At 44.2% G+C, this 15,249-nt stretch overlaps 1 protein-coding gene across 1 annotated transcript; it reads right to left on the bottom strand.

Moving 5' to 3' along the window:
• Positions 1-2,612: 2,612 nt before the first annotated feature.
• On the bottom strand, positions 2,613-14,806 carry btg1 (B-cell translocation gene 1, anti-proliferative). Its single transcript, XM_080754687.1, is given in 3 exon segments — positions 2,613-7,938; positions 7,940-8,180; positions 14,269-14,806. Coding segments are annotated over 3 exon segments (534 nt in total). The 5' UTR covers positions 14,414-14,806; the 3' UTR covers positions 2,613-7,790.
• Positions 14,807-15,249: the final 443 nt, after the last annotated feature.

The raw sequence follows: 15,249 nt of genomic DNA, 5'->3' as shown, positions 1-15,249 counted from the left end.
CTTTTCCACATTAGAAGATATACCAGTCTTAAGGCATGTTTTCACTACAGTTCCGGAATTTTTCCTGCAAAATAATTAGCATAATCATTTTCAACTTGCCGGGAGTTTTGTTTTTTGGGTGTTTTCACATGAGCAAAAATGCTGGCATCGCCATAAAATACATCGTTTTCACTACTAAACCGTCACGGAATGAAAATCCGTGTTGCCAGACTTTGTGAGAGAAATAAGCAACCAGGTGTACGAAAATAAGCCCCAAAAAGTGATATTATCTAGGCCACAAAAGCAATTTAAAACTATAAGCATCGCCACATCAGCTACTTGACAATTACCGATCTAAAAGATCACAACAAATAAAAAGCAGCCAGAAACGATCAATACAAGCAACTTTACGGAAATCAAGACCATAGTCGCTTATAATTAGCAAACATGGCAACCAGTGCTTACCACACCGTCTGCGTCTGGACGCTTGGTCGCTTGCTAAAGCAGCAGCGAGTCACGTCTGTTCGTCTCTCCTTTTCTCTCTCACCAATGGATTTAACAAGTTACAAGAAATATTCTTCATGAAACAACACATGTGAACCTTATGTGTGTCACATAAGGTTCAGAAAGGATCGCTTATGCAACGTGTTGCACATGTGGGATTGTGGGCTTGTTTTTTTTTCTTCATGCGTCACCGATGGATGCTGGTCATCCACTCGCTCGCTGCTCAGTAAAACACTTTACGACGAGAAACTATTAACTAATGATGCCGCTCTTTGAGTTGGTAGCTTCCAACTTTCATCACAGCATAGGCCAAATGAGCGCATTGTGTCTCACTCAGACAAAAAATAGGCTATAGCACCGTAAAAAAAGTTGGTAAAGATTCCAGCTTTTATCACATTACGAGCGCATCGCGCTCCTGTCTCCAGAGCGGACTTGTATCAAAACCCACACAGCTTAATTACAAATAGGCTATAGAATAATTTTGAACCATGCATTGATCTAGCATTAAGCTTGCATTTCTCGACGTCTGTCTTCTGTGTTTGGCTGGCTTACATAACATTCGAATGCAATATGGATTCTGAAGCTTTCAATCCCAATTACAATGCTTTAACTGTTAATATTGGCTCCTTGCGTGCACCTGCTTGTCCGAAAAAAGTAAAAATCACGGTATGCCGTTTTCACTGTGGGGATATTTCTATTCTGCCGGGACTTTAGGCAAAAATTACTAGGTATTTTCCCGTCACGTTTGGGACACCAAAACTCACGGAAGACAAAATAAGTGGCCGTTTTCACATGGCGTGAATTTCAAAATTGCCGTCATTTTGGAAAAAACTTCCAGAAGTTTGACTCAGTGAAAACGGGGCTTTATATGACCCCACAGGCCTGAAACCAACTCTCAACCTGGCCTCCCTTATTGCAGTGGTTGTTGTCAACCCTTTTCATATCATGGTCCATTATTTATTCAGCATTTCGTCGTTGTCGGGTGAAAACCTTGTATGTCCAAAACCGTTTTGTATTATTTATCATTTTCAAAATGATCTAAACTATAGTGAAAACAGCCGATCTACAAGCACACAACGCCTCGCATCATCACATCATCTGTGTGCTTGTAGATCTGCTGTTTTCACTACCTTTGTGCGACAGCCTTGTATGATGAAGCAGGGCTTTACTTTGCAAAAGAAACGTACAAATTTGAGAGATACAAGGTTTTTGCCTGACAGTGATGATTTGAGCCACAACAACATTTGATGACATTTAGCCTCTCAGACCCTTCAAATATTTTGTTGTCGTTGGATACGGTTTTGTCCACAATTCCATGCTGTATCGATGTGGTGCTTTATAGGCTGATAACATTTAGATCAAAATAACTATTATTCTACAGTGTAGACTTGTACATTAGGTAATGCATACCGGTATGTTTAACAAATAATTTGTTAAAAAATGTTTTACACTCTTACAAGTTAAAGATCTATAAGGGTCCATTTGGTTACCAACTCTCCATCATTTAGCTGGAGACCACCTGGAACCCCCTAAAGGACCACTGGTGGTCCCCGAACCACTGGTTGAAAACCACCGCCTTGGGTGAAAGTAAAAAATAAAAAAGCAAAATGTGAAATCAGTGTGAAAGGAGCTCTCCCTTAGGTCTGGGGTTGTCTACTTTAAATGCTCCAAAATCCATTATCCTGGGGTGGAACATTTGCCAAAAAATAGCAGATCTACAAGCTTACAACGCGTCGCAAGCTTGTAGATCGGCTATTTTTTGGCAGATATTTGATAAGAATGGAAGAAAAGACTGTATCAATCAAGTATGTATTTTATACCTTTTACCAATTATAGGGGGTTTAAGTGGTACCGGATGTGCAGCTCTGCAAATAAAAGCTGAACTGATCCCAGTGCATGACGGAGGACGATATCACGATAAATTAAATCTCCACGATACGGTTATCGTGATTATCACAATAAACGATAATATCGTGTATCGTCCCATCCCTACCATGAACATGTTATCATAAGAGAAAATGATCCAACATTCCGTAGATTGGCTATCTTTCATATATGAAGACGTTATTTGATGTGGGTTTATTTGTCCACTGAATGCACATTTCAAAAATGACTCGGCTCACAGGGAATACGATGCCAAGATAGGAAATCTTTTATTACAGAGAAAAAAAAACTTTTCTTCCAAAATATAGAAATCTGTACAACTTCCGCAACAATCAATTTACATGAACTGTACAAATTTACAGCAGTTCATCACAACATTACCCAAAGAAAAGAAAAAATGAAAACAATAAAAGGTGTACTGACATGAGATCACATGATAGTAATAGACAGCTTTTCTTCTTGGGTAAGCTCAGAGATCTTTTATTTTTTTATTTGTATTTGTATTTTTTCTGGTTTTGTACGTAAATAAAAAACAAAAAAACAAAGGATAAGTCTATAAGTACAGATCATGGAAACTGATATTTTTTTCTCCTTTTTTTTTTTTTTACCAAAACAACTTTGGTCCTTGCCAACACTCCCACCAACGAAATGGCTTCACTTACGAAAAAAAAAAAGAAAAGTTATCAGTGTTAAAAGATGAAATACAAAAGGAATACAACAAGCCAAAACACCTCAAGATATCAATTATTGGCACTTCCCATGTGTAATGTTATGTACTCTACCATTTTGTTTTACAGTTACAATACATTCTACAATATGTAAAACACCTCAAATGTGAAAGTGGCAATAATTCAACTCAGCGATGACAAAGATTGACAACAACGAAAAATACTATTCCCTTCCCATTTCATGTCTCAACATGCACAACCTTTCCATAAGAGTATTTATTGAATGTCCGGAGGCCTGAGTTTGGCAATACATTCCAGGAAAGAGACCCCTCGCGTCTCGAAAAATGTCACACGACTTCAACTTGACATATTTAGTGCATTTTATGTGCTATCTTTACCTCCTGACTATTCAAAGCGCTCTCACGACATTTCTGAAACCTACGGTATGTGCACACAAACTGAATGGATGCCATTGAGAGATAAAATTTTACTTATTGTCTTGAAAAGAACCATTGCTTGAGTTGGGTGTTATAGTTGAGAAGGGCTTTCAAAGAGATTTTGGGGTTTCTTTTTTCGTTTCCATTCGTTTTTCTTTCTGTAGGTCTACAAACAAGGTCCGGTCAAAAAGAGGGGGGGTCTTGGATCTCCAGGCTAAACGATCCCCTTGACAAGAGGATAGTAGAGAATGGGGTGAGGGGAGTAGGGGGGGTGTGATGAGAAAAACCTAAAAATACATTTAGGGAACAAGTGAGACAAATCAACTGCCTCGCGTCTCCAAGTACAGACCAATCTCATAACGTCTTGTGTGGCACAATAAAATCTACAGTGGAGTGACATTGGTTTTAACCACTTGGCCAACCTGGCATTAACCCTATTCATGGGCATGACATTGTATGCAAACGGTGTACATAAAATAGCCGAAAACACGTGATCACAATGCGTTGCATCTGCGACTCGTTGTGAGCCTAGGCGTTGCCTAATTTGACTATTCGTCACACGCCGAAGTGCGGAGGGCTTAAGTGGTTAAAACGTGACATCCGTCCACCAAAGCTATCTGGACATTCGCGCAAACAGGCCCCTGTCCATCTGGTCAACATGAAATCACTGCTTTTCATGGATTGCTGAAGGGAGCATCAGCAGAAAGCAGAGAGGGATGGAGGCGGGTGGGTTGGAGTGGGAGGAGGGGGGGGGGGGGGGGGGGGGGGGGTTTGCAGTGCGTCATTGCCTATAGCTGTGTTACCCATGATCCTCTTGGGCTTAGGGGAGCTTAAACACCCAGCAGTGGGTCTGCCGGTGCTGATGACTGTGTGACCAAAGCTGCTGCCACAGATTTAGCCAAGAGCCAGGCGGCAGCTAGGGAGCAGACCTCACGTGCATGTAAACAAGTTTTTTTTGCTACTCAAAGCTCAGTATTTCAACCGCACCGCCGATTTCAGTGAGACGATCGAAGAGAAAAAAAACAAACAGCCTCTTCTCGTACCCTCCCTCGCCATCCTCACGTTTCCTGCCTCCCCCCCCTCCCCCACCCCACCCTGTTAAGTGCAGCTTGAGAGCACGCTCGGAGGCGTGTGCTGGTTTCTGTCCGTCACCCCAAACGCCAGGGAGGGTCGAGAGGGGCTTCCAGTCAGGAGGAAAGGGGGGTTGCGTTGGGATCCGTTTTGAAGAGGTGGGGTTGGGGTTTAAGGAGGGGCTGGAGGGATTTTAGCTGCCCTGGACGTAGAGTCCGGCCCTTGCCCAGCCCTCCTCCCGCACGCGTCCCCCCCCCCCCCCCCTTTACGCACCATTGCGCTCCCTCCCTTCTGTAAACCGACTCCCTTCGGGGGGTGAGCAAAGATGATATGTCACATTTTATTTCTACCTGCATCCTTTAAGAGGTGGTGGCTAGTGGCGAGCTAGCTGCCAGGCTGGATAGGGAGTTTTTCGGCGGCGGGGTGGGGGTGGGGGGGGTCTTTCACATAACCCCTGGTCTGAGAATTGAGGATGGCTCATAGATTACGACAGTCGGGTCTATATATATATACAGTATGTAGCGCAATGCACCTCCCCCTGCAACGCTAGGACACACGGAACACTTCAACCTAACGATTAACCCATATGGACAGACTTCTGAGTGGAGCTCAACTGGTCTCTCAACCGTCCTGCAGGCCTTTCCTCTCATGCTCTCTCTCTCTCTCTCTCTCTCTCTCTCTCTCTCTCTCTCTCTCTCTCTCTCTCTCTCTCACGCACATGCACACGCACACGCACAGTCATCGTGCACTCCAGAGCTTTCATACCAGCTTTCCACCAGGACCAACAAAAAAAACACCATCTGTGTGATGGGAGGGTAGGTGGGGTGAGGGGAGAGATGGATGGGGTGGTGGGTTGGGGGGGGGGGGGGGGTAGCTTAGCTTTGCTTTCTGTCAGGGCTTTTTGGAGAACAGTGCCATGCGAACGGAACAGACAGAAACTTGCCAAGAAAAAAAAATCAAAAACCCACGACCAACCAAAGTCTACCCGCAACAAAACGGCTCTGAAATGTTCCAACGAATACAGTGTAAAGGTTGTCCCCCCAAAACTGTCCAAAATAGACGAGGCCCCGCGACACAGGAAGCGTTGGTATGAACAAAATCACTACAAACGGGGAGGTAGGGGGGGAAAGGGGCAAGGGAACACAGCGTGTTGAAGAAGAGATGACATTCGAGTGGATGGAATGCAGGCGATTTTCTTTTCCTTTCTCTGAGTTTACGCATCCCACACAATCGCAACGTCAAAGTGCTTTTCAAAGTCATTTATGACAGGGGGGCCAACGTGACCGACGACGACAACGACAAAACAAACAAACAAAACACGGGACAACAGGCCCACATCTCAGGTAAACAGGGCCCTTCCCCCGGTATTATGCTACACTTTGAAATTTTGGTGATGCAGGGAAACTAAAAGGCAATTAATAGGCTCTATGCATGGCAGCCATAGTGTGGCTTCCTTCACAGGTGTTACTAATGATACTTTATTAAAGCTCTGTTCCATTCTGTTCAAACAGAGTCAGGGTGCTGGTGCTGTGCATGATGGCTCAACTGGAAACACTCTGCTACACCCGTGGGTCTCAAAGCGTCCTTGAGGGCGTTCCAATGGCCCCTCATGATGTGTCTGTAACTTTGAGAGTGTACACATGGAAAGAACTTTGAGAACCACTGTGCTGCACTAACAATGCCTTCATTAGTGTCATTGGTAACACCTTTGAGCCGAATAGAGCAGGAGGAGGGAGGATGGGGGGTCAAAGTAACAACATGAGAACTTGATTGTGAATTTCAACAACATTCATTTAAGCAAAAAGGAGGGGAGAGGAGGGGACGCGAAGCCCCCTCCCCCTGAGCCTCCTCTCTGGAAAGCTACACATACGTGATGTGGGGGTAGGGGTGTGTGTGTGAGTGTGGGGGGTGACAGGGCAGCTAGTGTGACACGCTGGTATCCATAGGCAACAGGCGTCACAGCAACCTTTTCCCATGTGCATTTCACATATCGACTCTGTCGGGTGGAACCCTCCAAAAATAGCAAAACGATAGCTTGTAGATCTGCTATTTTCTTTTTATTTATATGGAGATAAGAGGCTTCTGCCCTCCCGACAGGGACGATATGGCTCTGTTTCAACCACGAAGGGTAAAAACCCCTCAGGACCTTCCAAGGACCGGTGAAATACGTGTTTCAACGGCAGCATGGCCCCACACGGCTTCCTCCAAGTTCTTGGGAGTAGGATAAAGAGCCAATACTGTACAGGCGGGCTGGTGGGTGTTGCGGGGGGGGGGGGGGGGGGTGCATTTCCTGACCGTTGTGTGTCAGGGAGGAGGAACAAGAGGCGGAGACATAAAGCCTTTGTGCCGACAGCCCACAGGCTAAAGAGAAAAAAAACAAGTGCCTCTGTGGTCCAAAATAAGAAATAAGGGAAAAAAGGCTCTTAATTTGGCGTCGCCTTTACCTTGGGCTGACCAATGGAAAGGCACGGTCTCTGAACCCCCATCGTCCTCCCCGTACACAGGAAAAACACACCGGATGAAAGAAATAATAATAAAATAATTGAAATAAAAAAAAATTTAAAAAAATAACAACGTCTGGATCTGAAATTCATCTGGCATAATTCCTGACAAGAGCTTCTGTTACAATGTCTCGGCTGTTTGCTGCTGTGTCGGTGAAACACATCGGTACCCATAGTAACCACAAGTAAGAAAAGTGCAAAGTCAATGTCGACCTCGGCGTTGACGAGCGATGCTGAGAACACCCCGCCTCATTCAGCGTGACGATGGAGCCAATCACCATGTTGTTTACAGTCAGGGGTAGGGGGGGGGCGGAGCCAGTCTCCTGGTTGGTTGGTTGGTTGGTTTAGCTGCCCCAACGGTTCCAGTTCCACACGGAACAGAGGGCCCCGGTTAGATCCAATGATACGACAGAACAGACCATGACGAGGGTGTGGGGAGGTGGGCTGGTAAGGGAAGGAGGAAAAGAAATATCGAACCTACAAGGTTTCCATCACCTGGACGATATAGGCCACATCCTCTGCTTCTTTCTTTCTTTTTTTCTGGTTTCGTTAAAAGATTTTTTTTGTGTGTATTTTAATTTCTTTTTTTTTAAATTTATTTTAGCTTTAAAAAGGCTCGTCCTGCTGCTGCTGCTGCTTTCCCGGTCAAAAAAGAAAAAGGAAAAAAAAAAAGACTTGACCGACCGGACCCGACAGTGAGACCCTGAATGGTAGTCGTAGGGCGTGGTGGGGGCAGGGGGGGAAGGTTAGCTGGACACAGTCATCATGGTTGTAGGCTTTGGGGGACTGGTCCTTCCCAGCACCATCATCTCCTCCTTGCAGCTGGCCGGGCCCGATGACACGCCGCTCCCCGAGGCGGCGGCCACCACCACAGGCGGCGGCGCCGCCACCACCCACGGGCTGGGACTCGTAGAGGACGCAGATGGAGCCGTCCTCGCCGATGCGGTAGGACACCTCGAAGGGGTCCACCCAGAGCGTCAGCTCGCTGGGCAGCAGCAGGTAGAGCTGCTGGATGGTGAGGCCGATGCGCTGGCCCGCCTGGCCGATCAGCGGGTCCATCTTGTGGTTGATGCGGATGCAGCGGTAGCCCGAGCCCTTGCAGGGCCGGTCGGGGAACCAGTGGTGCTTGTATTGCTCTGCAGAGAGAGAGAGACACACGACAACACGGGAGAGAAGAGAACACAAATTTGTTAGCACATGGAAACAGACGTAGTAGAACAGTGTTTCTCAAACTTTCAGATTTCAAGGTCTCTCCTTAACTCTGACAGTGTACAAATGAACCCTTGGGTTCATTTGGTTCCATTTCGTAACTCTGACAGATTTAGACTCTCCTAAATGAACCAACAGAGTCCCTGGAATCCACTTTGAGAACCACTGTAGTAGAAGACAAGAGTTAAACAATTCAAAATGGGATTGGCTTTCAAAATAGTCAATGAGACTTTGCCCTCAATACCCCCAATAAACACCTCCAAAAGATTTGCGACGCCCACAATACTAGAGGGAGCATAAACATTAAACAATGATCTGGTAACACCCACCCATAAAACAAACATGGTATCTCCTTCTACAGCACTGCCACCCAAGTGTGGAATGCCCTGACCCCTTCCATTAAAATATTTAGTTCACTGGCTTCCTTCAAAACAGACCTGAAAATTCACACACCGGTTGCAATCGGCACGCGTCAAAACAGCCGCCACCATGAATGTTTTTGATGCTACTTTTTATGTTGATGAATTGAATACCAAGGACCCCAATGGAAATGAGACCACAGGGACTTTTTTGGTGTAGTTTTAGACTTTTAGACTAAGTGTTTTGACTGTACTCATGCTGAATTTACATTTCTGTCAAATAAGATTTTGTAGATTTTACAGTTCCATAGTTATACGGTTCCACAGATAAATATTGTGATAATAGCTGATCTAGAAGCTCGTTGTGAGCTTGTGGTTTGGCAATTTTCAAAATGTTTGCCTCTTTCTTATATTATTTGACAATTTGGCCAATGTTTGACCAGCTTTTTACTTTGTTGATTACTTTTGATGCAGTAATGGTCTTTTCCCTTTTCTTTCTTTTTTTGGTATTAAAAAGGTTTTAAAAGTCCTTAAATTGTCACTTCACTGGGGCCCTGGCCCACAGGTTCAAAGCACTGGTATGTAGGTCCAGGACAGGTGGACTGTGGCCGATAGGAGGGATCTGCAGGGCAGCGAGGGCAGTCAGTCACAGCAAAGCAGCTTTCAGCCCGGGGATCAAAGGGCGAGCTACAGATAATCACTCAGACAGACTTAGTGCTGACACAAGGCCACAGGTGTTTGGACACACGTTACGGCTGGATATTGTTGAGGAATTAAGGCTTAAATAAATGATGACACCGGTCAACCTAATTTTTCGTACGCATAAGTAGTGCTACAGATTTGTAGTTAAAAAGAATAACAATTATAATCATTACGATGACTCAAAGGCACGCCACACTACAGTCTAATAATATTATGGTTGCACAAGAGAAAGAAAAACAAGTAACGTTTGCATTACAAAGCAGTGTAAGCTGCCTCAAGTGTGGTAAAAGATCTCTTCTGACATAAAATGTGAAGTATTTGTGCGTGTGTTAACATTTCGTTATACACGTTTTTTTTTTTTTCGTATGCAAAAGAGGTTGTGATTATATCATTCAGCCTTAAATGTCTGTTATATAAATATGATTTATCACAGGCTTGAGGGTACTATTGATAATCATAATGACATGATTGCCCTCTATTAGCAGAAATATTCACTCATAATTTGAACCAAAGTTATGCTGTCAACTAAAACCTAGCCAACTGAACCCTGTTATATGTAAAACAAATTATACCATGTCAATCAGGTGAAAAGACAGAAGCATAATTCAATTATAAAGAATGTATATACTGTATTCTGCCTGAGGGTGATTATGATGTGTGTGTTATATAACATATAACAGCAATATATATAAATGATATTTAACCCAATTAGACCTGGAAAACATATGTGTCACTTTAGATTTTAACCACTTTAACCATTATTTTATACTTTGGCTACTCAAAAAGCTCATATGGCACCAAGTGCCGCGCTATGAGCTTGTATAGCTGCTATTTAACTTCTGTAAGTCAAATCTTTGCTTCTGGGGGTCCCTGGAACGACATATTTTGAGATGGGGGTCCACGGACAAATACATATCATTTTGTGGGTCCTTGACATGAAAACCCCACTGATCATAGAAACGTACGTTTTTTTTTTCTTCTTTTTTGCTGTTGTTTTTTTTTGTTTCTTTCTTTTTTTCAAAAAACCTTAGTGCCTGGGGTTTTGTTGTGAGCAGTAGAACAGTCATTGTGTGGCCGTTGGCCGATAAGCGGTCATAAACAGTCTGTCAGCAGCGTACGGGTCTACGTGACAAAGGGAGGGCCAGTGGGCCAGTGAATTGCACAATCACTCCTCTGGGTCACACAGTCTTCCATTACTGGCCGGGTTGCCAGATTTCTGCGAGAGCAAACAAGCAACCAGGACCTAAACGAAGCGATTGTTGCATAAGCAAAATGTAAAAAAAAAAAAAAAAAAGTAAAAATAAGGATTATTTTTTGAAACATTTGAACAACACAAATCTTGTATGGGGGTCCCTGGCACAAATTATTTATTTAATATGTATTTGTGAACAAATACATATTAATTTGGGGGTCCTTAACATGATGAAAATGTTTGAGAACCACTGATTTAAACAACATTAGTAAGCAATCCCAAATAAGCAACTACACTTCAGAACCACGCCCAATAAAAAAAGGAACAACCCGCAACTAGGAATATTTGCAAACGACTTTGAAGAAAAAACGAGCCCAAAGTGGCTTACAATACGCTGACATGGCAACAGTGATTACTGGCAGAACAACAACACCAAAAGTGTCCAAGCCCCAGCCAACCATCTGGGATGGAGGGGCCCCTCCTCTTAAAGCGACGGTGTCCTGTTTTTCTGGCTGGCGCTTTGCAGCTACTGCAATGAAAACAGTGAACCAGAGTGAGATCACAGCTATGGCATGTCAGAGGCATTTTAGAGGGCGAAAAAGCTGCGTTTATTTATATTCCGCATTACTCCGTCGGGCGTGGAAAGCAACAAAAAAAAAGGATAATTGTTATCTTGTAGTTTAATGTTTTTGCCATAATGTGTTAATTGCCTTATTAAAGAGAAATTAATTTGTAGTATAGTATTATAGAGCAAATACATTTGATGATGAGACGATTTAAAATGAACGCTCCTCTCATTTCTCGTGGCGTCTCACGCACCCACTCTGGGAAACATTATCATCCATTTTGTCTTAAAAGCCCCCCCCCCCCCTCCCCCCCTCTACATATTGAATTTCCATCACGGTATAACTCCTGGAGGTGTGTATAGTGCTGCCTTGGCTTAATGAAAAACATCGTAAGTGAAGTAGGCCACAGAGCTGAGGAGGCCGCAGGCCACCTGCACCACAGCTTTGTGAGACAGAAACCTGCCCCCTCCCCCCCCCCCCTCTTCACTGTTACCAGATTTTGAGAGAGATATAAGCGGCCAGCTATAAGCTCCAAAAGGAAGCGATCACTTTAAACTATATATATACTAGACATTGGCTATTTGAAAATGGCTGCTATTAGGGGGAACATTGTCCTCTTCATTTATTTATTTGAAACATTTTAACAAAACTCCTGGTACAGGGGTCACAAAATAGTTTTAGATGGGGGGGTCCATGGACAAATACATATTCATATGGGGGTCCTTGACATGAAAATGTTTGGGAAACTCCGGTTTAAACACATTTAGGAAGCACGCTCCAAAATAAGCAACTACAAGGCCCCCAAAAAGTGCAACCCCGTAACTACCAATATTTACAAGCGGCTTTACAGAATGGCTTATAATGAGGAGACGTGGCAACACTGTCCCCCGTATCTTATCGCAGCACACTGTGTAAACAGCCCAGTTAATGGAGGGCTTGGCAGCCATGAAAGTGCACAGGAGGTTGGTTATCTTTATACCTCCGCTTACAGCCACAAAGACGTGTATAACCATGTCTCTAGACTCGGTTAGCAACTCCCAACCTGTGGGCCATGGAGATATTGTAAACTGGTAAAAAACCCAGATAATTGGCAAAACACAAAATATTTTATTGATAGTATAACACTAATATTAAAGCATTAACTAAGAAGAACGGCGTGGTATTTCCCTCTGTTAAAACCTTGAAAAATGACATTTCAGTGTGATAACAGATAAATAGGACCTAAAAGTATACACTACGTTAGTCCATTGAACACAACAGCTCCGCTCAGCAAGGCCTATTCTTAAGAACCGGAGCACTGGAGGCTGGGGATGAGAGAAAGAGAGGGGGGAGTGGAAAAATAAACAGAAGAGTGACGTCTCAATCTCAACCTAAAGAGTTAAACAGAGGGAGGTTTTGTTTATTTAGGCTCGAACAGAACTATTATAAATACTAAGAATAGTTTGGTGAAAGGGCTCCAACAAATTGTGGCGAGGGGGCGGAAGTAATGATCGATGGCTAAGAATGTCTTGGTCTGACGAGTGACTGGGGATTTTCCATGACACATGGGAGACGCTTTTAGAGAGAGAGAGCGAAAGGCCTTTCAATAGTGACTTTTGTTGGTAATTGTGTTCTCCAGTGGTCGTGTTTCTTACTGCACTTTGTTTTTATACATCTATTGTGGCCTTTGAACGTGTTTTTCGTGTGTCGAAGGGCCTTTCCATAATTCTGAAGTTGAAATGTAATTGTTGGTCCTATATCTTTTTTTTTAATCTTCTATATTTCACACTGCACTTTATGCTCATGCTTTAGTGCTGTTGTTTGATTAAATTTTTCTTCAGTTTTATATAGCACTTTGTGTAACTCTGTCTCGGTATAGGCCTAAGCGCCATGTAGCTGAAGTTTATTACGCTGTTATGACTATGTTCTAGATGGGACACACCGCTAAAGCTCAATAACTAAGACGTTTTACGAATAAACCAGAAGGATGAAGGCTTTGCTATAACTTATCATTATGCAAATATTGAAAGAATCGGGTTAGTTCCGACACCCCCCAGCCCTAAAAAAAAGAAAAGAAAAAAAACCTCCAGCAGCTATTCATTATAGGCAACAGACAATTGAATGCGAAGTTCAGATGGACAAAAAAAAAAGCTTGGGGTTGACCTAGTTTCTTTACAGGACCCCACAGGGTAAAAAACATGTATATAGTTTTGTTTATGAACACAAGTACAAGTGGGGGGAGAAGGGGGGCGTTCTTTGTTAATCCTCTCCACAACTTCTCCCCCCCCCCCCCCCCCCCCCCATTAAGATGACGTTGTCCAACAACCCCCCCCCCCCCCCCCCCCATCATATCATCATCCCACCCGCCTCTCCTCTCCTCTAGGACCGCCCCCAGCCCCATCCCCCACCCACTGACTGACTGGAGCCCGGGGCCATTTTGCTCACAGACAGACAGACACAGGTTCCCCAACTTTGGTTGTTTACAAACACAAACGATTAACGAAGTTCTCCGTCGCCATTTTATTTGCAATCTCGCCCCCCAATCAACAAAAAAAAAACATTATTAATAAAATATATTTTTTAAAGGTTTTAAATTCCTAAATTCCTATGTATTTCTTTTTTTTAAGTAGTAGACACATTTACCTTCCACTTTGTAAATGCTAGATGTGCTATATTTGATCTATTTACTGGTAATAAAGAGAATAAAATGCATAATAGGCTACGTAGCCTCTTCATGATCTAACCGCCCACACACATTCAGAGCTTTATTATCGACCAAATGGTGCTGCTATCGCTATCAGCGCACTTCCTTGTTAGAACAAATACAGCGCAGCAGCCATTTCTAGTACTGCAAATGGGAGAGAAAAAAACGGCCGTTCGTTCACACGATTTTATTCGACGCACATGAATACACGACGAATAGATCGAAATCCTCCGAGATAGATGTTGTCCGTCTGTTCGATCTATTCGACGATCGCTTGTTGTTTTAGTGCGCAAAAAAAATGCGCGGTGTCGCGCGCTTCGGAGCGCCCGATGACTTCTTTCTGAGAACAAAGAGCGCTCCTTTAATCCTTCACCAAGGGAACTGGAGCGCAGTCCATAATGTGAGAGGAATCACTGAAAACCACCTTTATTACACAGGGGGAATGGATAGGTTACTGTGCGTAATAACACATGTATAATACATGAATAAATACAAGTTCCCTTCGATCCTTACCCGACAGAATGTCCTGTAAGCTTTGGCTGAACGTCTGGAGCTGCCGGTCGTTTACGTGTCCTTTTATCCGCAGAAACCTCGACAGAAAGCCGACGGCGGCGGTGATCTCTGGCTTCATGGTTCCCCGAGCACAAAGGGTATGCATTGAGGAGGAGAGTAGAGCAGCCACGACGAGGCTTTTTTTGGAGTTTTATCCGTGCGCTTTTCCGAGTAAGCGATCCGATGTCCGACGACAGTTCGTTTTTCTCTCCACTTTCGTGCGGCGACGATCTCCTTCGTTTTTCGCTCCTGGATGATGTGGCGGCGGTGGTTTGTCTCTGGTGGAGCCTATGCTTGGCATTTATGTTTGTCGAGGTAGGGCTGTGGGGTTTTCAGAGAGTACGTTTTACGCGTTCTGTGCGAGCCAGGACGGCGTACAATACAGTGTATATGAGACGCCTGTGTGTGCTGTTGGTAAACAGAGATACAGAGGAGGGGGGGTGACGGTGCCAGCCAGCGTTTATAGCCACCGTCCCTGTTCATCCACGACACAGCGATCCTCCGCCAGAGTGAGAGAGACGGAGGCTCGCCGTGGGCTTTATACGGCCCCCACCGTCCTGCGTGGATCGGCGACACAGGGCCCTGGCGTAGACAGCAACAAAGGCGCACCAATCGGCGCGGCGCACGGCCCATAACATGGAGGCGTGGACTGCTGCGCATCACACCCGCAGCCTCTCCTCCGAAAATAAACACACCACGTGAGGCAGACAGAAACACACACACACACACACACACACACACACACACACACACACACACACACACACACACGTGCAAGCGTGAAATTAACCCACAGTAAAACAACAAAAAAAACATCATTGTTCATGAAACTCTGCAAGTGCAGCAAATGGAAATGTTTCTTACACTTTCAGAGTTACAAGTGGATACATAAACTCGGTTATCCTCCTTATATCATGAGAGAGAGACAAATGCAATGGCATA

The sequence above is a fragment of the Nannobrachium achirus genome (assembly GCF_963921795.1).
Source record: "Nannobrachium achirus genome assembly, chromosome: 23".
NCBI lineage: Eukaryota > Metazoa > Chordata > Actinopteri > Myctophiformes > Myctophidae > Nannobrachium > Nannobrachium achirus.
This window is presented reverse-complemented; position numbering and strand designations above follow the sequence as displayed.